General features: G+C 45.5%; 1 protein-coding gene across 3 annotated transcripts in view; it reads right to left on the bottom strand.

The window, feature by feature from the left end:
* Positions 1-18,306, bottom strand: part of FAM169A (family with sequence similarity 169 member A) — a 157,039-nt gene extending 138,733 nt beyond the window's left edge. The window contains exons 1-2 of one of the 3 annotated variants that reach the window (XM_033929293.1): positions 18,286-18,306; positions 1,094-1,231 (exon numbers count right to left, since the gene is read on the bottom strand). In XM_033929293.1, coding sequence (XP_033785184.1) covers positions 1,094-1,228 — 135 coding nt within the window. In that variant the 5' untranslated portion in view covers positions 1,229-1,231; positions 18,286-18,306. Of the gene's footprint in view, positions 1-1,093; positions 1,232-17,193; positions 17,585-18,285 lie in introns of those variants that run through there. The other 2 variants (XM_033929295.1, XM_033929294.1) reach the window with 2 other exon arrangements.
* Positions 18,307-25,629: the final 7,323 nt, after the last annotated feature.

Consider the following 25,629-nt stretch of genomic DNA (forward strand, 5'->3'; position numbering starts at 1 on the left):
ACTCTACATTTTTCTTGAAAAGAAAAACATAAGTAAGCCAAAAACTTTCTAGAGACAATGATTTTAATGAAACTGGCATACTTGTGTGATATTTTTGAGAAGTTAAACATGCTGAATCTCTCCTTGCAAGGAGGCAACATGCACATTTTGAAATTGATCGAGAAGATTTCACTTTCAAATAAAAAATAATAATAATAAAAAAATAAAAATTACAATTATGGTGGAGAAAAATGCATGAAGACAGTAGCAAAGATTGGTTTTCCCCTTTTGCAGCAGTTCATGATCTCCAATGAAGTTGTTTGCCTGACAATATAAAATCAGTTTTTAAAGATCACCTATCCCAAAGTATCATATGGTTTGAAAAATATTTTCAAGAAGATTCTACAAAATTCTCCTGGATTCAGGATCCCTTCAGAGCCAAATCTCCAGCTGACTTTACTTCTGAAGAAGAAAATCTCATCGAGCTGTCTTGCGACAATACGCTCAAGATACGATTTAGCAGCATGGATATTACTGAATTTTGGTGTTCAATAAGAGATGAATATTCACTGTTGAGCAGTAGAGCACAGAGAATCTTCCATTTGCGACATCTTATTTATGCAAGGTTGGGTTTTCGGCGCTTGCTGTGATAAAAAGCAAATACTGAGCGAAAATCAATGTGGAACAATGAGACTGGTTCCGATGTTTGAGAAGATTTGTAATGAACAGCAAGCTCATCCATCTCACTAGTTCAACATTTTTTGTGATTATTTTTTTAATATCCATTGTTTAATTTTTTCAAATAAATAATTCAAGATTATTGTGATAACCTTTATGATAAGTTGTTTTAATTTCTTAAATTAATAATTGTCTCAAGCTAACAACTTTCAGGTATGTATTAGATTACAGAACTATCATTTGACCTGGGGAGCCATAGAAAAATTCTGAAACCTTAAAGTTAACCATGAACAGAAAAAGTTTGAGAACCACTGATTTTAGAGAGATTATGCCACTCCATTTCTCCTTGTCCAGGTAGACCATGATGTTAAAATATTGAGAATATATATGGACACCCCCCATACAACAGTTTAGAATTAGGCTAAATCCATCTTACCACGCTCTTATTGGGCAGAGGGAAATACTCGGGATTCTCAGCATCACCAAATCGAAGATCAGTCATGAATTCTTCAGCAGCATTTTCCAGTTCTTCATGGCTGCAATTATCCAGTAGATCCACAGGAAATGCCATCCCCTTAAAGGAACAATAAAGCTTAAAATTATTATTACACAATTTGTTTCTATATAAGTTACCGGCAGAGTGGATAACCTGCTTATGCCATTCCATTAAGTTTCCAATAAATGACTATAATTGAAAGTTTATTAAGTAGGGAAGAAGTTTTGAAAGTGTTTTCTTCCCCCTCCCCAAATGTCATCCTTTACAAAATGACTGGGATGAGAGGGGAGAAGCCTAAGATTTGGGAATTTTAGAGGTGGTGAGGGGTAGGACATGCAGGAAAACCACCCAAACCCCCTTTTTAAGACACCTCCCTCCCCAATCACTAAAACAGGCTGTCCGTCTGTTATTCACTGTGCAAAGTGCTGTCTGAGAGAAGCTGCAGGCAATGCTGGAAATACCATGTAGGGAGATCAAAAGCCTCAGAAAGCTGGAAAGCTGGATTTCAAGTCTTCTGACTGCCCCACCAGCCCGACCACCATGGCCGGTGACTTCCACCACCCTCGGATATGTCGTATAACCACCTGACAGAGGTACACAATCCGGCTCCGATCCCAGTCGCGCCTCCACCAAACCACTCAGCCTGCGCTACTTCCACTAGCGGACAAACCTAGGGTGAGCTAGCACCTAATCCTGGAGCCCTGATCTGACTTGCAGGCTGTCCATGGGGCTTACTGCAGAGCAGGGGACCCCCCAGAAACAGATGTTCTTCAACAGTCTGCAATCTTCCACCGCAAGGACGTCCCTGCAGGGAACCTCCACAGCATGAGGGCAAAACCACAAAGGAAAATACTGGAAACTACCAAAAGAAACACGAGCAGAAGAGATAAGTTCTTATAGGCTGGCTTGTAGGAAGACAAGACTGGTGTCCAAGGGGCCTGCTCCAGGTTATGCTATCAGAGAAAGGAGTTAAGACTTCAATCATCTGAGGCTTCCTATAGTGCCTGGCGGCAAGGGATGCATAACCCACTAGTTCCGGAATAAAGGAAGATTATACAAGAAATACATATTCTAAACTTGAGGTCAAGCCAGCATATAAATGAACTAAATATATAAGATTTATTCTTGTATTATAGACAAAGACATCCAAGTTCTCGTCTAGCTTGTATATTAGCTTCTTAGCCTCAAGCAAATCAAATCAGATCAAAATATTAGCATGTTTTGAAAGTACATCCTGAGTTTCAAGAAATTCTCAGATTTGTATGCCAGTGGAGGAAGAATCTAAAAGATATATGTTGATGCATTCACCTCTGGAGGCCTCTGGAGTCCTGATAAGAAGTTGATGAAATTTTTAGTGGAAGTACAATAGGACATGCAATGAATATGTGCAAAATCTTAGAGATGGATCTCAACTTCTTCTCAACCTAATTATTGGGGCTACTTTTTTCATTCTAAAACGTTAACTTTGGGTTCAGGTTGTAGAAAGGATAGTTACTTGACCAAGCTAAGAGTTATACCAGTATGTTGCAAAATTTTTCCACTTTGGTACACTAAACTTAGGGATACATCTACAGGGCCCCTGAGCATATACAGACATTGACCGGTGAGGTCACACACATGTGTGTGACATCATCAAGTCTACATTAGAGCATGCTCAGAGGAACTGTAGATGCAGCCCTGAGCTAGGTGGCCTTCCAAAACCCGTAAAAACTGCTGGATTTTGGAAATCCCTACATAAGCAGGGACAGAGGAGGAGGAGAGGTACCAGTACCTGTGCCGGCAGTGACAGGCTCCAGTCTCGCCATAACACACAGTTTGCTGAATCCAAATATTTATTAAATTGGTTTTATATTCCATCCTCAAGTCTACATACATATTAAAAGTATTTATACAAGGTGATGACAAATTTGGCATGGCAGAACATTGTCTGACAAGAGATGACAAAAACATAGTTAAAGCATGATAAAACATAACATGACAAACATGGTATGGTGAGACAAAGCATGACGAGAATTATATGACAAAACATAGCATGGCAAACATTGCATGACAAATACCACTCAGATCATTGGGGTACACTCTGGTATATCATTGGGGTCCCACAAAGTTGATGAAAAAGCTTGTCGTGGAATACACAAGCAAATAATTGGCAACATACAGTCATGTGAAAAAATTAGGACACCCCATGAAATATTCAGTTCTTTCTTAAGAAATGTTTACATATCAATGTCAAATCTTTTTTAAAATTTATCTCTGGAAAAGAAAGTGATGTAATTGCAGGTAAACAGCAAAAGTTTTCCTTTATTTACTCATGAAACAAAAGATATCCACAAAAATGTGTATTCTAACTGAGGAATAAATTAAGACACCCTACACCCCAATAGCTAGTGTTACCCCTTTTGGCTGAAATAACTGCAGTGAGACAATACTTGAACCCATCTTATCAGTCTCTGACATCGGTCTGAGGAAAGTTTGACCCTCAATGCAGAATTCTTTCAGCTGTGAGATGTTTGAGGGGTTTCTTGCATGTACAGCCCGTTTCAAATCACCCCACAGCATCTCAATGGGATTAAGATCAGGGCTTTGACTTGACCACTCCAGTACTTTACATTTCTTAGTTTTCAGCCAGTCCTTGGTGGATTTACTGGTATGTTTTGGGTCATTTTCATGTTGCAGGGTCCACTTCTGCTTCAGCTTTAATTTTCTTACAGATGATCTCACATGTTCCTCAAGCACCCTCTGATACATGGTAGAATTCATGGTAGATATGATGAGCTGGCCAGGTCCTGCTGCACTAAAGCATTCCTAAACCATGACACTTCCACCTCCATGTTTTACATTTGTTATGAGGTTCTTTCCTGGAATGCTGTATTTTGGTGTAGACCAAACATGTCCTCTTTTCTGGTGTCCAAATAATTCAATTTTAAGACGCATCTGTCCATAGAACACTATTCCAGAAGTCCTGGTGTTTGTCTATGTTCTCTCTGGCAAACTTCAGTCTGGCCTTGATGTTTTTCTTAGAAAGCAAAGGTTTCCTCTTTGCACACCTCCTATGCATGTTAAATTTGAGCAGACTCTCTGATTGTAGAGGCATGCACTTTCACATCAATAGTAGCAAGAGCCTGCTGTAGGTTCCTTGATGATACTTTAGGGTTTTTGGAGACTTCTTTTAGCATCTGGCGGTCTGCTCTTGGGGTCAACTTGCTTGGACGGCCAGACCTGGACATGTTGGCAGTTGTATGGAAAGTCCTCCACTTGTACACTATTTTCTGAATCGTGGAATGGCTAATGTCAAATTCTTTTGAGATCTTTTTAAATCCCTTACCAGACTTATAAGCTGCAGCAATCTTCTTTCTGAAGGTCTCAGACAGCTGTTTTGATCTCACCACAGCAGTCATGAGCACACCAAACTAAATGTCTGAAGATTAATTAGGGAAACCTCCTTCAAAATGCTGAGTAACGATGATCTAATCATGTGCACCTAATGCGATACACCTGTGTGTGATTTGAGCCACTTTAAGTGGGAGGATATGTGGGGGTGTCCTAATTTATTCCTCAGTTAGAATACACATTTTTGTGGATATCTTATTTCATGAGTAAATCAAGGAAAAAAAGTTTATTGTTTACCTGCAATTACATTACTTTCTTTTCCAGAGATAAAATAAAAAAAAGATTTGACATCGATATGTGAACATTTCTTAAGAAAGAACTGAATATTTCATGGGGTGTCCTAATTTTTTCACTACTACTACTACTATTAATTATTTCTATAGCGCTACCAGACTCAAGCAGCGCTTCACAGAGCCACAAAGAATAAGAAAACAGTCCCTGCTCAAATCAGCTTACAATCTAAACAGGCAAGACAGACAATCGGGATGTCATGGATACAGTTATGGGGAATGGTTAATCAGCGGGCTGGGTTGGAGGGCAGAGGAGTAGGGCTAAGAACTGAAAGCTATATCAAAAAGGCGGGTTTTCAGTCTGCTTTTAAACAAGGGAATGGGCTTGATGGATAAACTCAGGTAATTTATTCCAGGCATAAGGGGCAGCAAGATGAAAGAACAAAGTCTGCAATTGGCAGTGGAGGAGAAGGGTAACACTAAGAGTGACTTATCTGAGGAACAGAGTTCTCTGGGAGGTGTATAAGGCAAGAGAAGCATTGAGAGATAGAGGGGCAGCAGAATGAACACACTTGTAGGTCAGCAATAAGATCTTGAACTGTATGCGATGAAAGATAGGGAGCCAGTGAAGTGTAGCGAGGCTGGTAGAAGATGAGTCATGCAGCAGAGTTTTGCACAGATTGCAAGGGGGAGAAACGACACTGCGAGATACCAGTTAGGAGTAAATTGCAGTAATCTAAGCATGAGGTTACGAGAGCTTGGACAAGGGTCCGGGTAGTATGTTCAGAGAGGAAGGGGCGAATTTTGGTGATATTGAAGAGATAGAAGCAACAGATCTTAGCAGCTTGTTGGATATGTATAGAAAATGAGAGGTCAGAATCGAAGACCACTCCAAGGTAGCAAGCACAGGAGACTGGAACAATGACAGTATTATTTACTGAGATGGAGAAAGGAGGAGGAGGAGCAGAGGGTTTAGGAGGAAAGAGTAGCAGCTCAGTCTTGGACATACTTAGTTTTAGATGACGGCAGGACATCCAGGCAGCAATGTCAGCCAAACAAGCAGAGACTTTTTCTTGGACTTTAGGTGAAATTTAGGTGATACTGGAAGCCATGAGAGGAGATCAGGACACCGAGGGAAGAGGTGTAGAGAGAGAAGAGGTCCTAAGACAAACCCTGGGGTACACCAACCGCTAGCGAGGTAGCAGCAGAAGAGGGACAACCCACACATACACTAAGGGTACATTGGAAAAAGTAGGAGGAAAACCAGGATTGAACAGATTCACGGACTCCAAACAAGGACAGCGTATCAAGGAGTAACCTGTGATTTACAGTATCAAAAGCAGCAGACAGGTCAAGAAGGATAAGGATAGAGTAAAAGCCCTTAGATCTGGCCATGAGGGCAGTCTCTGGAGTGTTGGGGGCAAAAAACAGATTGTAGAGTATAGAGAATCTTTCGAGTTGAAAGGCAGTCCAGGCAACAATGGATAATAGCACGCTCGAGTATCTTGGATAGGAACGGAAGAAGGGAAACAGGGCAATAGTTGAACGGGCAGGAGGGGTCCAGCGAGGGTTTTTTGAGAAGTGGCTTAACCATCGCATGTTTGAAAGAAGCAGGGACAGTTGCAGTGGAAAGAGATAGATTGAAAATTTGGCATATGGGAGGGATAACAATATGTGAGATGAGGTTGAGTAGAGGGTTGGTAATAGGATCTGAGGAGCATGTAGTAAGCTTGGCTGAAGACAGAAGTTGTGCAGTTTCTTCCTCTGTGATTACAGAGAAGGCAGAAAAGTCAGCAGTAGTTGACAGAGAGACAAGAGGCCAAAACCAGACAGGAGAAGCTTCCTGAGCTGTTTGGGTGAAGGATGAAGGGGAGATGCGAGAATGAAGTTCAGGAGACTGGATGGTGGGTGGGGAGAAGGATACGACTTTATAGTGAATTCAAGGATGATCTTGAGGACCATAGTCTGGGGAGAGAAAGAAGGAAGGGTTGGAAGTGGGTGCACTTTGAGGAGGGAGTTAAGCGTGGCAAAGAGACAACGGGGGTTGGAAGAAAGAGAGCGAGTTAGTTGGATGTAGTAGTCTTGCTTGACCTGTGTAAGTGCAGAATTAAAGGAGGTCAACATAAATTTAAAGTGAAGAAAGTCAGCACATGTGCGAGATTTGAGCCAAAGGTGCTCAGCACAGTGGATGCAGGAACACAAGTAACGGACACTGGGAGTGAGCCAAGGTTGAGGTTTGGTACGCCTGAAAGAGTGAGGAACAGGGGGAGCAAGGGTGTCTAGAGCAGAGGAGAGAATAGAGTTGTACAACAAGACAGCCCCATGGACAGACTTAGATTTTATAGTGGAGGCAAGGAGAGGTGAAGCAGTGGATGAGAGCATGGAGGGATTGAGGGCTTGAAGATTTTGAAACCTATTGGAGGTGACTGGGCGTGGCAGAGGGGGAGTAATGGTGAAGTTATCAGATGGTGATCAGAGATGTGGAAAAGTGAGGTAGAGAAGTTAGAGAGAGAGCAGTTGGAAAAAAAGACAAGATCAAGGTAGTGGTCATCCTGGTGAGTGGGGGTTGTGAAGCAAAGCTGGAGGTCAAATGAGGATGTTAAGGCAAGAAACTTGAGCAGCATATTTGCTAGTGCGATCATCAGGGTGAAAGTTAAAGTTCCCAAGAATGAGGGAGGGAAAAGATGAATCAAGGAAGCCCAAAAGCCAAGTGTCAAATTCAGTGAGAAAGGAAGAAAGGGACATGTTGGGGGTCAATAAATGACCACTATCCCCAGAGGTAAAGGAGTGAATAGGCAGACAGAGTGGACTTCAAATGAGGAAAGGCTGTGGGATAGAGGGAGAAGAGGTTGAAATCTGCAAAAAGGAGAGAGAAGAAGCCCAACATCTCCACCTCGACCAGTAGGGCAAGATGTATGGGAGAAGTGGTAGCCACCATGGGAGAGGGCAGCAGCTGCAGTGGAGTCCTAAGGGCAAATCCATGTTTCAGTTAGAGCAAGCAGGGACTAGGAGATAAAGAGGTCATGAATGTAGGGCAGTTTTTTGGAGGCAGAATGAACATTCCATAGGGTACATGAGAAAAAGAGAGAGGAGGATTGAAGGAGAGCAATAGGTATACCTCTCTTTTTATTGAATTTTGTATTTCTTATCCCTTTTCCCTTTTATTCATGTCTTGTCAAGTATGTATATACCGTATTTTCACGCAAATAACACGCACCCGTATAAAACGCGCACACGTGTATAGCGCGCAGAAATCACGATGATAAGCACAAAAACTTTGGTATAACGCGCTCACGATTATACCGCGCATGCTGCCCGACTCTCCGTTCACCCCCCTGACTTCCGTGCACTGCCCCGCCTCTCCGTGCGCTGTCCCGACTCTCCGTTCACCCCCCTGACTTCCGTGCACTGCCCCGCCTCTCCGTGCGCTGTCCCGACTCTCCGTTCACCCCCCCCTGACTTCCATGCACTGCCCTGACTTTCCGTGCGCTGTCCCGACTCTCCGTTCACCCCCCCTGACTTCCGTGCACTGCCCTGCCTTTCCGTGCGCTGTCCCGACTCTCCGTTCACCCCCCTGACTTCCGTGCACTGCCCCGCCTCTCCGTGCGCTGTCCCGACTCTCCGTTCACCCCCCCCCCCGACGTCCGATTCATCCCCCCCCCCGGCAGGACCATTCGCACCCCCACCCCGAAGGACCGCCGACTCCCCGACAATATCGGGCCAGGAGGGAGCCCAAACCCTCCTGGCCACGGCGACCCCCTACCCCCACCCCGCACTACATTACGGGCAGGAGGGATCCCAGGCCCTCCTGCCCTCGACGCAAACCCCCCTCCCCCCCAACGACCGCCCCCCCCAAGAACCTCCGACCGCTTCCCCAGCCGACCCGCGACCCCCCCTGGCGACCCCCACGACCCCCCCACCCCCCTTCCCCGTACCTTTGGTAGTTGGGCCAGAAGGGAGCCCAAACCCTCCTGGCCACGGCGACCCCCTCCCCCCACCCCGCACTACATTACGGGCACGAGGGATCCCAGGCCCTCCTGCCCTCGACGCAAACCCCCCTCCCCCCCAACGACCGCCCCCCCCAAGAACCTCCGACCGCTCCCCCAGCCGACCCGCGACCCCCCTGGCGACCCCCACGACCCCCCCACCCCCCTTCCCCGTACCTTTGGAAGTTGGCCGGACAGACGGGAGCCAAACCCGCCTGTCCGGCAGGCAGCCAACGAAGGAATGAGGCCGGATTGGCCCATCCGTCCTAAAGCTCCGCCTACTGGTGGGGCCTAAGGCGCGTGGGCCAATCAGAATAGGCCCTGGAGCCTTAGGTCCCACCTGGGGGCGCGGCCTGAGGCACATGGGCCCAACCCGACCATGTGCCTCAGGCCGCGCCCCCAGGTGGGACCTAAGGCTCCAGGGCCTATTCTGATTGGCCCACGCGCCTTAGGCCCCACCAGTAGGCGGAGCTTTAGGACGGATGGGCCAATCCGGCCTCATTCCTTCGTTGGCTGCCTGCCGGACAGGCGGGTTTGGCTCCCGTCTGTCCGGCCAACTTCCAAAGGTACGGGGAAGGGGGGTGGGGGGGTCGTGGGGGTCGGCCAGGGGGGTCGCGGGTCGGCTGGGGGGGCGGTCGGAGGTTCTTGGGGGGGGGACGGTCGTTGGGGGGGAGGGGGGTTTGCGTCGAGGGCAGGAGGGCCTGGGATCCCTCCTGCCCGTAATGTAGTGCGGGGTGGGGTTAGGGGGTCGCCGTGGCCAGGAGGGTTTGGGCTCCCTTCTGGCCCGATATTGTCGGGAAGTCGGCGGTCCTTCGGGGTGGGGGTGCGAGTGGTCCTGCCGGGGGGGGGGATGTATCGGACGTCGGGGAGTCGGCCGGGCAAGAGGGCTTGGGCTCCCTCTTGCTCCGATCGTGGATGCGGGTGCGGGTGGGAGCGCGTGCGAGTGGTCGTTCGGGGTGGGGGTGCGAGTGGTCCTGCTGGGGGGGTGAATCGGGCGTCGGGCGGGGTGGGAACTATGTTTGAAAACTTTCGTATACCGCGCTCACGCATATAACGCGCGAGGGGTATGCGCGGTAGGTAAAAACGCGTATAACGCGCGCGTTATATGCGTGAAAATACGGTAGTATATGTTTACTGATTATGGACAATTAATGTTTTAGATTATATTTAATTTTTATTTTTTATTTTTTAATAAGGTAATTTTGTATCCACTTCTATTACTTTGTATTTATGTTCATCGCTTTGAAAATATGACAAAGCGATTAATCAAAAATTTAATAAACTTGAAACTTGAAACTATACGGTTAGGGCGGTTACACAGGTGGAGAATCAACTGGCATGGAGGGCCAGGGTTTGGATTCACATCCCCAACAGAGAGCAGGAGTAAGAGAGTGTGCAATGACAAAGATGGGTGGAGCTCAATGAGAAAGGAGATGGATGAATGGAAGAGAGAGAGAATGCTTGAGCTTGAGTGCAGTGAATAAGGTAGAAGACAAGTTGATGGTGAGGGGATAGAAAAGAAGGATAGTGAAGACTTATGGTGCGGAAAGGAAAAGGAGTAAGATTGGGAAGAGTGAATATGAGAAGCAGAAAGTGAATAGGAGCCATAAGGAGAGGAACAGAAAAAGGAAATAGAGCTATATAAGAAGAGGGAGTGAAAATATGGAAGCACACTAAGGAGCACATGCTCCTTGTTCGGCCAGCGGCATGCGCCGCCCAGAGAGGGTTCAAATTAAATAGCAAGGCTAGTGAGGTCACCTAAGTGCTTGCCTGGGAGGGGCTACAGTCAGCGGCAGCGGGGGAAGGGTCTAGATGTAGACTGCAAGAGAGATAGGGCATGGAAAGATGAATCTGCTAACCACCCTAACTCACATGACTAACTCCTGAACAGAAAGCACAATAGGGCTCAGATTTTACAAACTGGAAGAGATTACAGCGAGATACTGCCCCAGTAAAATTTTAGGCACACTGCACTTTTCTTTTCTGGAGAGATTGTATGCAAATTTTTAGCTATATTTAATATCATGTATCACAACTGTACATCCTGCAATCTCCTTCTTTTTGCACCATCTGAAATAGCAATTCTTTGGCTACAAAACTCAAACCACATTTTTGACCCGCTATTCCCGACAGCTCAAAATAGGCCTGAAATTACACCAAGGTTTCAACCTGCGTTTGATGTTAAAATATGCGGGAAATGTAGACAGACACTGGAATGAGAGAAACTTTGAACTGGAAATTTGTGGTTTTCTAATAACTATAAATTTTTATTAGGATCAAAAATTAATATGATCAAAGAACAGTATGGTGTGGATAACAGTAACAATTTCAAAGACAAATCGTACTTCACAATCACTTCAAATGGTACTCATCATTCAACTAGCCTGCGTACAATGCCTTGAATTTGTTGTCAATATTGGAAAACACAGTGTGTGAATAGCTGTATTGCCTTCCTGTTGAGGTTGTCATTGGAGCTTCAAAAACTATATAAATATGTTCATATGAAACCCACATAGTATCTTTTTAAATAGGCCAATGAAAGGATCGAGCAGGGCCTTGTGGATGGAGTTAATTAAGGCATCGTTGTGTTCTGAGATTTTAGAGAGATTTCCAAACCACCAATAATTGTCATACATGCAAGCAACATATTGGCCAGACTGCAGGTTGACAAGTTGAATAAATGAAGGTGGATAATCAGCTTTAGTGACATCAGAAATGAAAAAATGTTTCATCTTCTAAAACTTTGCTGACACAAATTTTGATTTCAACAATTGGCTTAAACTGGTGATTTTCCCAAGTTCCAACTACTGTATGGCCATTCTCAAATCTGGATTCCTGAATAGATCTTAATTTCTCATTGTTTTCCTTTGAGATGAATAAGAATTTGACCCCAGTAATATTTTCTTCACAAAAGTTAAACAAATCATTTTGAGTCAGGATCTGATTTTCCAGAGGCCACTGCAAGCTGCCATGTGCAGCAAGTCATTTTACAGTTCCCTCAATACCATCATATAGTGATTTTCCATGGCTAGTACCCAAAAAATTATATTCAGCAGAAATTCTAAAGTCTTTGTAATGGCAGCAAAGATTAACAACAATTTCTGTAATTTTTGTATTGTGCTGCAGATCCATCGCTAACATAGTGCACATTTTTGATTACAGGAATAAGTTGGTTCATAAAGGCAATTAGAGTTTCCAAAAAAGCATGAACTGCAACAGTGTCATGCTGCAGAGACTCAAATTTTGAAGACCAGAGTCAGAATTGAAGTACAGCATAATACATGGACAATGAAAGAGAGAAAAGAGTTCAAGTGAATGTATTGAACTTACAATGAATCACCAACTAAATGTCCATTTTGATGGGCCATTTACAAGAGTATGTGAAATCAGTGTATTTAGTGAACCAAGTTAGAATGGCAAGCCTGACAAGCTTAGCAGCACCTTGCAATTTCACACCTCTAGCTCATTTGCATATTACACAATAGGTTGCCAAAGATGCCCTTTTTTACCACTACATGCATAAAAATGTGAATGCATGCATTTTGAGACCTAACTTCTGGCCAAAGCAAGACCTGATCAAATATTAAACAGAATGGCTTTTGTAGCAAAAGAGACACTCTTTCAAGTGATACAAAAATAAAAAAAATTGGATGATCTACAGTAGAGATATATCTGCACCCAAAAATGGTCAAAATTTGAATAAAGTACTAATATCATTTCTTTGTGTAATTATATATTTGCTTCCAATTGGCTGCAAAGCTTCATAATGCAAGTCCTATGCACATGACTGTTGGGACAGTTATGACTTGAATTGAAATACAGGTCAGGAGCAATGGAGTCAAAGTACCGTAGGCATTAAATTTATTTTCTAACATTTTTTGCCTACTTTGCTGGCTCATAACAGGGGAAGTAAACTAATATTCCAAACTTTGCATATTAAGTTAGTAGTAGGGGTTGTATTAATCCCCAAAATTTCAATTCTTTGGAGGCTTTGTTGGGTTGTAGTGAATAGACAAAGTTGCCATTTTGGATTACGCAGAGCACAGTACTCCGAGAGTGATCTACATTCGACAGCCTCTAGGTCTGACACCAATAGAGATGCAGCTGAAAATGTTTACATGGTTTCATTTGAGGCTATAGGGAATATCCATATAAATTTTATTCAATTCGGAGGTTCAAAGAAGAGCAGCCAAGATGATAAAGGGGATGGAACTTCTCTCATATGAGGAAAGACTAAAAAGATTAGGGCTTTTCAGCTTGAAAAAGAGACGGCTGAGGGGAGATATGATTGAAGTCTACAAAATCCTGAGTGGAGTAGAACGGGTACAAGTGGATCGATTTTTCACTCCATCAAAAATTCTAAAGACTGGAGAACACTCGATGAAGTTATAGGGAAAATATTTTTAAAACCAATAGGAGGAAACATTTTTTTTCCCTCAGAAAATAGTTAAGCTCTGGAACGCATTGCCAGAGGTTGTGATAAGAGCGGATAGCATACGTGGTTTTAAGAAGGGTTTGGACAATTTCCTAATGGAAAAGTCCATAGTCTGTTATTGAGAAAGACAGGGGGCAAGTCGCAGCTTGGCCTGGATTGGTAGCATAGAATGGTGCTATTCTTTGGATTTTCGCCAGGTACTGGTGACTTGGATTGGCCACTGTGAGAACAGGCTACTGGACTTGATGAACCGTTGGTCTGACCCAGAAAGGTTATTCTTATGTTTTTATGAGATTGAGTGGTGATGATTTTTAATATTGGATCACTTGACATGGAATGACCCATTTAAATGTTATTGCTCTGGATCTAAAGTACTAGTAAATATAATAGTCTCCCTCCTGCAATAACCTGTATGTACTATAAAAAGAATTTTTATTTGTAGGTGACAAAGTCATTCTGTGAACCAAATCAACTCTATTCTTTTTGGTAGGCTGGGCAAAGAAGTGGCCGGGTCAAAAAGTGATTTAAGCAGCATATAGATCTTAACTAGTAAAATATCTATAGAGCAGTAATGTAGTCATCATTGCATTTCTTTGTGACATAGCACAAGATTTTAGGGGACCAAAGTCCTTTGGAAGAGCAGTCCTGAAGGGAGCCTTGTATTCCTCCTGTCCTGAGGGGCAGAGCTTTTGTATATCCCATTGGTCTAGACCAGTGATAGGCAAACTCATTAGTCAAAAGAGCCAAAGATCAGCAGTACAATGATTAAGATTTCTTTTGAGAGCTATACCCTGCACCCGCTTGCATTACAACGGCTACGTCAACCCGACTGACACCCCACTCGCCCGGACGTAGTCGAAATCGATTCGTGGCAGAGCCTACAGAATGACACGGGGAAAAAGTTTGTCTCCGTCCCATCCCAGCGAGCTCGGTCCCCGTCCCCACAAACCATCTGATCCATCCACACAAGCCTCAAATAGTTTTATACTGAACTTATTAAAGTATAAAAAGAAACAATATTCTGTACAATTGTCAATTTATAAATCAGTGTCTTCTCCCCACTCTCTCTTCCCCATTTCCCTTCAGCGTCCTCAGCCTACTCTCTCTCCACTTCTCTTTAGCGCACGCACATAAAAACAAGCAAGCAATTTTATATAATTTTCATTCTATTCATTCATAGAAATTAAAGTTAAAGTCTAAATAATGCCAGTCACATAACAAAACATGATTTTACAAAAATAATTCCCTGCACAGTCAAGCCTGCAAGGATTACTAGATGTCTTTCGGCAGCTCCTCTCCCTCCCTCCCCCTTACCTTTGTGGCCAAGTCAAAATGATCTACCAACAATAAAATTTTAGAAAACACAAAGCACACTGTATGCAGAAAAAATGTTAATTATCATTTATATTCCGCGGGTTTTCAAAGAGGTCAAATCAGATGACTTTATGCAATATCACCTCAGTAATAACTATACAAAAATAGACAAATATACCCCCTCCCTTTTTACTAAACCGCAATAGCGGTTTTTAGCACAGGGAGCTGCGCTGAATGCCCTGCGCTGCTCTCGATGCTCACAGGCTCCCTGCGCTAAAATCCGCTATTGCGGTTTAATAAAAGGGGGCCATAGTGCAAAATATAGACAGCAGATATAAAAACTCAAAACAAACAAATTTTGATCACTAAATTGAAAATAAAATCATTTTTCCTACCTTTGTTGTCTGGTAATTTCATCAGTCTCTGGTTGCACTTTATTCTTCTGACTGTGCATCCAATATTTCTTCCCTTCCTTCAGCCTCCTGTTTGCTTCCTCTCCTCTAGACTTCATTCCCTCCACCAACTTTTTCTTTCTTTCACCCTGCCCCCTTCTTTCTTTCTCTCTCCATGCCCCCTTTCCTTTCTGTATGTCTGTCTTTCTCTCTCCGTGCCCCCTTTCTTTCTTTCTTTCTCCATGCTCCCTTTCTGTCTGTCTGTCTCCCTGCCCCCCCCCTTTCTTTCTTTCTCCATGCCCTCCACCAAGCCACTGCCATTGGGTAACAGGTTGCCACCGCCTCCAGGGAACAGGCCACCATCGCTGCCGGGGAACAGGCCACCACCGAGTTCTGAGCTCTCCCCGCTTCCCTTCCCCTTAAAGAGGATGCTGAAGCGCTGGGCCGACCACCCTTCCCCACCCAACCTCAATTCTAACATCAGAGAGGGAGTTCCAGGCCAGCCAGGTAGCGATTGGCTGTCCCAGAACTTCCTCTCCGACATCAGAACTGATGTCGGCTGGCGAAGGTTGGTCGGCATCCTCTTTATGGGGAAGGGAAGCAGGTTGGGCACCCCTGCTCTAGACAAGCCGCACTCAGTGGCTAAAGAGCCGCATGTGACTCGCGAGCTGCGGTTTGCCAACCACTGGTCTAGACTGGCCTAACAGGATGAAAATGTGAAATTTAGTCTTACCTGATAATTCCCTTTCCTTGAGCCCTGCTGATTGGCAAATAGCACATGCCAGCGACTGGACTGAACATAAGCTATTAAATATAGAACCTAATAAAGGAAGTTAGCACTTAAAGACATAAATTTTGTTTACTGTATTTGCAAGATGATAACACTTCTCCCCCTCCCCAAACCCCAAAGGAAAACAATAAAAACTCTCATCCACAAAATAGCTCTAAAATAATAAACAGAATATTTTGATTTATGCACAGCAGGAATATAAGGGAATGTACAAATTTGTGGTCGAACTGAGCTTTCTTTTTCCATTTGCCAACAATAAAATTAATTCATATTACAGTTAACACAGATACAAAATCAGTTTATAAATAACCCTTTACATTACAGTATCTCACCAGATGGCCACAAAAATATGGGCTCCCTTTTATCTATCACTGGCTGCTGTGGGTAAAAGCTCTGACGCTCATATGAGCATCAGAGCTTTTACCGCAGCAGCCAGTGATAAAAAATCCTAACATGGCTTGATAAACAGGAGTCATAATTTTGGAAAATGACTCTCTGCACAGAACCAGATGAGACCCCACCATTTCCAAATAATTTTGAAAAACACCTACTTCTAAAGATCCTTTTACTAAATTGCGCTGATTTAGCATGGGATAAATGGTAAGATGCCTATAGGAATGTAACGGGTAGGGTTACCAGACATTCGGGAAACCCGGACTTTCCAAAACCCAGCAGTTTGTCCATGTTTTGGAAAGCCCTGAGCTCGGCCGTGTCTGGAGGGCCTTCAACAAGCATGGACGGATGACGTCACATGCATTCGTGCATGCTGGAGATCAGGAAAACAAAAAAGAGACACGCTTTTTTGGGGCTGGGCTGGAGGCAGAACAAGGCGGGGCCAAGCATCCGGGTTTTTTTCGTCATCAAATATGGTAACCCTAATAATGAGGATCTTAGCATTTAGCATGCAGTAATCGTTAGCGCGCCTTAGTAAAAGTACCCCCTAGAGAAAAGTTAATAAAATCTAACATATATACAGGCAAAACCTAACAAAAAATTACCTATTAAGCCAACAGCATGATGTTTATTCATTTAAACGGTATTGCTTAGAATAAAGCTATATAAACTTGGACTACCTTTACCATTTAAAATAAAATCCCTTAATCATTCAAAAGGGCTTGCACAACACGAGAATAATGAGCCGCTATTACTGGGAAATTAAACGCTTGGGATGAGATGTCAATTATATAGAAAAATCCAAATATGATGTACACACAATCAGATCGATTACTTCTTCCTGCAAAATATCGTTTAAGAGCACAACGCCTTTTGCAATTGAAGATATCTGGCGAATAATACATTAACTCCTCCAACGGCCAAAGACAACAGATTTCCCAGGGTGTGCTGCATAATACAAAAATCACCGTCAGTGAGCTCCGAGTTCTGGGCCCTGGCCGCCTCTTTCTACCTGTAGTTTCGTCCAACACAGGCCCCGGGAGCTGCTCGGGGCGAGCATGCATACCCTGACCCTCCCCGACACTCCCTCCCTCCCGGAGGCGAACTCACCCTGCTCACCTTCCCGAGCCCGATGGGTGTGCAGTGGCACTGGAGCTGCTAGTGTTGCCGTCTGCAAGCTTCTAGCTCTCAATCCCTGCAGCGCACGCGTGTCCGACAGCAGCAGCTCTCCTCTGAAAGCACGCGCAAAGGCCAACGTCTCTCCTCCCCACCCCCACCCCCAACTCCCTATTATTAGTGGCGTAAATACCGCCTAAGCAACGCCGGATGGAAGGGCGGACGGCGATCGGGTAACCCGCTGTTCATCGGGAGCCGCAAAGTGCAGGCGATTTTTAAGTTGTAGCGGCAGCAGTGACGTAAAAATCCAGTAGGTGGCGCGGGGCCTGTGAGCCTCTACGGGCCCCGCACAACCTTCTCGCTACCTAGGAAACCCGTGGGAATGACGGGACCGATCACTACCCGCAGGCCAAGGTAATGTTTTCGCGTGTGATACTACCACCTGAAGATAGAGAGGTGCCGGTGCGGCCCCTACCTTCCAAATAATGAGGGAAAGTGACACTAGAGAGGAATGAGCTGACAAATTCAGTTCCAGGAGAGAGATGTTATATGCCGTTCCTGAATTTTTAATAGGAACTAGTCTATAAAGTGTGATCAATTGAATATATATAAAAAAAAAAAGCTCAGAGACATGAAACTCTGAAGGGAAAGCTACTAAACCTCCCTAAAAAAGAGTTCATCTTCCAGTCATTGCAACTTTTTAAATCCATGATCACACTTTAAGACTCAGGATAATTTATAAAATTTAGAGTTCTTATAGTTTTTCAACTATATTGGAAGTAATATCTTATCTTCTTTAGCAAAAAACTGCCATCACTGTGTTCATTAGATGTAATAATGTTCACCTGTTTTGGTGACAATAGCATAGCTAAGCGGCAGATTTTGGGTGGGCCTGCAGAAAAAAATGGGTGGACACATAGGAGCCAACTTTTTCTCAAAATGATTAGAAGTGCTAAATTCAATGGGAATTGGAACATGGTAAAAAACCAGGATTTCCAGGATCCTCATTGACTTGTATTGAGATCCTGGTAAAAAAAAGTAGGATTTGCAGGATTTTCCAGTATCCAGACCACCTTAACAGCAGACCTCCTGTTTTTCTTGATTGTCACAGCTGCTGCTATGCATTTACTGGAATCCCCTGCAACGCAGTCTTCTCCTTCTCTGCCGGTCCCGCCCCTTATGACGCCCTCTTCTCTTCCCTGTGTGGGCGGACAAGCAGACAAGGAGAAGATCTCAACGCGGGGACTCCCTTTAATTTAGAGTGACAACCAGAGGGGCAGTAAAAATAGGCTTGCAACGCCATCTTCTCCTTCTCTTTCTTGAGACTCAAAATAACTATTATCAGAGAGTAAAAAATAACTAAGACACATGAAGGGCAATTCTATAACTGGGTGCCTGATTGGAATCTATTCTGTAAAGGAAGGTAGGCACCTACCTTTTTTCTACAGGATACTAGTGTAACAGCTTAAATATGTGCTTAAATGTTAGGCATCAGACACAGAGCCAGTGTGTTAGCACCTAAATACCACAGATACATGTGTAATTTATAACCGTCTATAAGTTATACATGTAAATATGTCTATAAGTCACACATGTAAGTTAAATGTGTAAGTTACATGTGTAACTTATAGACTTATAGATCCTACAATTTTGACCCCAGGAAAGGCTGTATCTATCTGGATTCAATACCCTTCATCACCTATAAGGCAGGAAACATCCATTCCCTGCACTCCGTCCCCATCAAAAGCACAGGACCTGCTAGAATAATGCAGGATATGTCAGGATCCTGCAATTCTGACCCCAGGAAGGGCTGTATCCTCCTAGTTTCAGCCCCCTTCACCACCTATAAGGCAGGAAACATCCATTCCCTGTACTCCGTCCCCATCAAAAGCACAGGATTCTGCAGGATGTGTCAGGATCCTGCAATTCTGACCCCAGGAAGGGCTGTATCTATCTGGATTCAATATCCTTCATCACCTATAAGGCAGGAAACATCCATTCCCTGTACTCCTTCCCCGTCAAAAGCAGAGGGCTTACCAGGATCCTGCAGGATGTGTCAGGATTCTGCAATACTGACCCAGGAAGGACTGTATCTCCCTGAATTCACCACCTATAAGGCAAGAAACATCCATTATCCCAGGACAAGCAGGCAGATATTCTCACACATGGGTGACGTCACCGACGGAGCCCCGCAGCGGACAGCCTCGAAAGCAAACTTGCTTGAAGATCTCGAGCTTTCGAGTGCTACACCGCGCATGCACGCGTGCCTTCCCGCCCGAACTAGGGGGCGCATCTCCTGTGAGGATCCTCAGTTCATTGTTTTCCGCAGAGCTGAGAAGACTTGTGCTTCTGGCTCTGCAGCAATTTGCCTTCTCTTCACCGCGGCTGCTATTGTTCAGTCGTTGTGCTCAGGGTTTATTCCCTTGTTTATTTTCTTGTTTTTAAAAGTAAAAAAAAAAAGTTTGTTTCTTTTTTGTTTTCCAAGTCCACGGGCTTGGGCCTAGGCCCTCTTCTCTTCGACGGACTTTATTTTTTCTATGTCCCGGCTTGTGACTGGGTTTAAACGTTGCTACCAGTGCGGCAGGACGATTTCTATCACCGACCCTCATAGTCGGTGTATGGTCTGTTTGGGTCGCACTCATCGTCCAGAAGATTGTGATCACTGTCTGACCCTTCAGCCTCGTGCTTTTCGCCGCCGCTGCGACAGATTCATTCATCTATTCAACATGGAGCCTGAAAAAACCTCGGCCTCGACTGTCTCAACCTCTTCGGGACCCAAGGCCTCGACATCAGAGGCGACCTCGGGCAGTATGGCCTCGCCCTCGACACCTGCTTCGGCCTCGAAGACCTCAGTGTCCTCGGCCTCGAAGGCCTCCTTGATCCCGTCCTCGAAGCCTGCATCTGGGGATAAGTCTCCTGCTTCCTTTTCAGGTACCATGCCCAAGAAGCCTCCAGAGTCTCTTTCCATGCTACCCGGGACTCCGGGTGTGCCTCTATCCTCAAGGCCATCGGCAAAACGTGCCTCCAAGTCTCGGGAATACTCTAAATCGGGGTCGCCCTCCTTGGAGCGCACGAGAGCACCTTTAACGCCAAATCCTTTGGTCTCAGTGCCAATATTTGAAAATATGCTCAAGTCTAGTTTGACTACTCAAATTTCTTCCATTGTGGCTCAGTTAGTCCCGTCCTCGACTTTGCCTCAGGTGGACCAGCCTGAGCAGCAGCCTGAGACCTGATCCAGCATCCACGGGGCAGGTCTCGCAAGAGATTTTCTTCTTCAGACTCCTCGCTGGATATCACCTCGAGATCCTCTTTGCCTCATCCGAAGCATCGCTCGAGGCCGTCAAAACACCTCGCTTCGAAGAGCTCGGGGCATGTGGAAACTTCCTCGAAGAAACTTTCTCGTTCTGAGTCAAAGATCGCTTCTTCTTCTTTATCTTCGAGGCATTCGAGGTCGAGGACTCCTCCCTCGAGATCTTTGCGTCGGGATCTCTCTCCTCCAGTTTCGAGGCATTCTACCCCTCGTACTCCGAGGACATCCCCTTCGAGGGGTCTGAAGAGGAAGCATTCCTTCACTCCACCACAAACTGGGAGTGGGGCTTCTTCAGTGACAGTGAGAGTGGAGTCAGAACCGCTGTCTCAGTACTCACGTGAGGCTTCACCCTCTTATTCCGTGGCTCCTCGTTCCAGGTCTATCTCCCCTGAGGAACCTTCTTCTTCCAAGTCTTCCTCTTTTGCCAAGTTTGTCTATGATATGGATCAAGCTCTTCATTTGGACTTGCATTCAGATTCCAAATATACACCAGAATACTTGACTGACATGGAGCTCGCTCATCCTTCCAAGGAGACCTTGAGGTTGTCCATGACACCGGTGCTTAAACAGACCTTCATCCGCAATATGGAGACACCTTATTCGGTCATGGCTATTCCATCAAAGCTGGAGTCATGTTATTGCACTGTTCCCTGTAAAGGCTTTGAGAAGTCACAACTCTCTCACCAATCCTTAGTGGTGGAGTCCTCCCTCAAGAAAGCTCATCCATTTAAAATTTCTGCAACTGTCCCTCCTGGTCGTAAAGGTCGCACTATGGACAAGTTTGGGCGTCGATTGTACCAAAATTCTATGATGACGAACAGAATTTTGAATTACAATTATGTTTTTACATCATACTTCAACCATTTTTTGAAGCTGTTGCCATCCTTTTTTCCAGACTTGTCTAAACACCGTCTGTCTGAATTTAAACAGATCCTTCAGACTCTTTCTCAGTTGAGGCTTTTTATGTTGTAGGCATCTTATGATGCTTTTGAGCTTTCTTCCCGGGTGTCGGCTTTTGCAGTTGCCATGCGCCATCTTGCCTGGCTCCGCATAGTCGACATGGACCCAAATTTGCAAGACCGCCTTGCCAACTTACCCTGTTAGGGGAAAGAGTTGTTCGACAACTCCATTGAAGCTGCCACCAAGAGGCTCTCTGAGCATGAGCGCTCCTTTGCTTCCCTGCTCAGGTCTAAACCCAAGCTGTCTACTGCCCGGGCATATAAGCCTCCACCTCGTCGATATCCCATGAAAACGACTCCTGCATTTTCTAGGCCTCCTCCTCGACGTCCTCAGCAGCAGCAACGCCCTCAGAAACCTCAGGCGCCTGCTGCCACCAAACCGGCTCCGTCTTTTTGACGTCCGGTCCTGAGCATTCCATCCTCCCTGCAAAATTCTCTTCTGCCCATTGGAGGTCGCCTTTCCCTTTTTTCATCACGTTGGGAAAGTATTACATCGGACCTCTGGGTGCTGACAACCATCCGTGAGGGATACTCTCTGCGCCTGCTTCAGGTACCCCCAGATCATCCGCCAAGAGAGTGTCATTCCAATTCCTCGCAACTCCCCCTTCTTCTTCAAGAAGCTCGGGCGCTTCTTCGCCTTCGAGCGGTGGAGGAGATTCCTCCTTCCCAACACAATCTAGGGTTCTATTCCAGGTACTTCCTGGTACCCAAAAAGACGGGGGATTTGCGACCCATTCTGGATCTTCGAGCCCTCAACAAATTTCTTGTCAAAGAGAAGTTTTGCATGCTCTCGCTCCCGATATTGTACTCCCTCATGGATCAGGGGGATTGGATGTGCTCACTGGATCTCAAAGAGGCTTATACTCATATCCCTGTTCATCCAACTTTTCGCAAATATCTCAGATTCAAGGTGGGGAATCTTCATCTCCAATACAGAGTTCGACCCTTCGGCCTAGCAGCCTCCCCCAGAGTGTTCACCAAATGTCTGGTAATGGTGGCCGCGGCCCTGCGCTCTCGGGGGCTTCAGGTGTTTCCTTACCTCGACGATTGGCTTATCAAAGCCCCTTCTCTCCAGGGGGTTATTGCAGCGACCCATCAGACTATTTCTTTTCTTCAAAGTGTAGGGTTTCACGTCAATTTTCCATAATCTCAGTTAGTTCCAGCCCAGTCTCTTCAGTTTATTGGCGCAACTCTGGATTCTGTCAGCATGAGGGCATTCCTTCCACTAAATCGTCAACAGACCCTCTTTTGACTCTGCTGGCAAGTGTCTTCTCTTTCGACCCTTTCTGCCCGTCAGATGATGGTGCTCCTCGGTCACATGGCATCCACGGTTCATGTGACCCCCCTGGCCAGACTTCATCTTCACATCCCTCAGTGGACTCTGGCGTCACAATGGCAGCAAGCACTGGAGCCGCTTTCACGCCATATAATAGTGACTCCTTTGTTAAAGAAGTCTCTCCGCTGGTGGATGCTCTCTTCCAATCTTTCCAGAGGTTTGCGTTTTCACGATCTTCCTCATCAGAAAGTCCTCACGACAGATTCGTCCACCTACGCGTGGGGGGCCCACGTAGATGGTCTCCGTACGCAAGGGTTGTGGACCTCCGCAGACCAGCGTTGTCATATCGATCTGTTGGAACTCAGAGCGATTTTCCTTGCCCTAAAAGCATTTCTTCATCTTCTTCATGACCAAGTGGTACTTGTTCGGACAGACAATCAGGTAGCCATGTATTACGTCAACAAGCAGGGTGGGACGGGTTCTCACTCCCTTTGTCAGGAAGCTATCCATCTATGGAAATGGGCAATTTCTCACAACATCTTTCTCAGAGCGGTCTATATACAGGGTCAACAAAACTGTCTGGCAGACAAATTGAGTCGTCTGCTGCAGCCTCACGAATGGACACTCAATTCCCCCACACTTCGTCAGGTGTTTGCTCGGTGGGGGACCCCTCGGATAGACTTGTTTGCGTCGCCCAGCAACTTCAAACTCCCTCTCTTTTGCTCCCGCATCTTCTCGCCTCACCGTCTCGAAGCGGATGCTTTCCTTCTGGACTGGAGGAATCAATTTTTTTATGCTTTCCCTCCATTTCCTCTGATTCTCAAGACTCTTGTCAAGCTCAAATCGGAACATGCTACCATGATTCTGATAGCTCCTCGCTGGCCGAGACAAGCGTGGTTCTCCCTTCTTCTTCAAATCAGTGCCAGGGAGCCTCTGCTTCTACCAGTTTTTCCTTCTCTGCTCACTAAGAGTCAAGGGTCCTTGCTTCATCCCAATCTGCAGTCTCTTCACCTGACAGCTTGGTACCTTTCTACTTAACAGACTCTTCTTAATTTTCTCGGTCTGTCCAGGAAGTTTTTCTTGCTTCCAGGAAGCCGTCCACTCGTCAATGTTATAGCCAGAAGTGGATGAGATTTTCTTCTTGGTGTTCTACTCATCAGCTTCTTCCGAAATCATCCTCTCTAGCGTCTGTATTGGACTATTTGCTCCACTTGTCCCAATCAGGCCTTCAATCTACATCTATTAGAGACCATCTCAGTGCTATCGCTGCTTTTCATCAGCCTCTGGATGGGAAACCTCTCTCTGCGCATCCCATGGTTTCTCGCTTTATGAAGGGGCTTTTTAATCTTCATCCACCTCTTAAACCACCTCCTGTGGTTTGGGATCTTAATGTTGTTTTAGCTCAACTGATGAAACCTCCTTTTGAACCTCTAGACAAGGCTCTTCTCAAGTACCTCACTTGGAAAGCTGTGTTCTTGATTGTCCTCACTTTGGCTCGCCGAGTCAGTGAGTTGCAAGCATTGGTTGCGGATCCACCTTTCACGGTCTTTCACCATGATAAGGTGGTCCTTCGTACACATCCTAAATTCTTGCCTAAAGTTGTTTCAGAATTTCACATCAACCAATCTATTGTTCTGCCAGTCTTTTTTCCAAAGCCGCATTCTCATCCGGGAGAGGCGGCACTTCATACTTTGGACTGCAAACGTGCTTTGGCTTTCTACCTCCAACGCACTCAACCTCACAGAACATCTCCTCAACTTTTCACCTCTTTTGATCCGAATAGGTTGGGACGTCCTATCTCGAAGCGTACCATCTCCAACTGGATGGCTGCTTGCATCTCTTTCTGCTATGCTCAGGCTGGTCTTCCTCTGCAAGGTCGAGTGACGGGCCACAAAGTTCGAGCTATGGCGGCTTTCCTCAGATCAACTCCTATTGAGGAAATCTGCAAGGCTGCCACTTGGTCCTCGGTTCATACTTTCACCTCTCATTACTGTCTGGATACTTTATCCAGGAGGGATGGCCATTTTGGCCAATCTGTTTTGCAAAATCTTTTTTCTTAAATTGCCAACTTTCCCTCCATCCCTTTTTGCTTAGCTTGGAGGTCACCCATGTGTGAGAATATGCTGCCTGCTTGTCCTGGGATAAAGCACAGTTACTTACCGTAACAGTTGTTATCCAGGGACAGCAGGCAGATATTCTCACAACCCTCCCACCTCCCCTGGTTGGCTTCTTGGCTAGGTATCTGAACTGAGGATCCTCACAGGAGATGCGCCCCCTTGTTCGGGCGGGAAGGCACGCACGCATGCGCGGTGCAGCACTCGAAAGCTCAAGATCTTCAAGCAAGTTTGCTTTCGAGGCTGTCCGCTGCGGGGCTCCGTCGGTGACGTCACCCATGTGTGAGAATATCTGCCTGCTGTCCCTGGATAACAACTGTTACAGTAAGTAACTGTGCTTTCCCTGCACTCCTTCCTCATCAGAAGCACAGGACCTGCCAGGATCTTGCAGGATGTGTCCCCCTGGATTCAACACCCTTCACCATCTATAAGGCAGGAAACATTCAATCCTGCAGGATGTGTCAGGATCCTGCAATTCTGACCCCAGGAAGGGCTGTATCCCCCTGGATTCAGCACCCTTCACCACCTATAAGGCTTCTGATGGGGAAGGAGTGCAGGGAATGAATATTTCTTGCCTTATAGGTGGTGAAGGGTGTTGAATCCAGGGGGATACAGCCCTTCCTGGGGTCAGAATTGCAGGATCCTGGATATCCTGCAGGACTCTGCACATCCTTCAGGATCCTGGCAGGTCCTCTGCTTTTGATAGATAGGGAAGGAGTGCACAGAATGGATGTTTTCTCACTTATAGGTTGTGAAAGATGCAGAATCTAG

This window comes from Geotrypetes seraphini, chromosome 1 (assembly GCF_902459505.1).
Source record: "Geotrypetes seraphini chromosome 1, aGeoSer1.1, whole genome shotgun sequence".
NCBI lineage: Eukaryota > Metazoa > Chordata > Amphibia > Gymnophiona > Dermophiidae > Geotrypetes > Geotrypetes seraphini.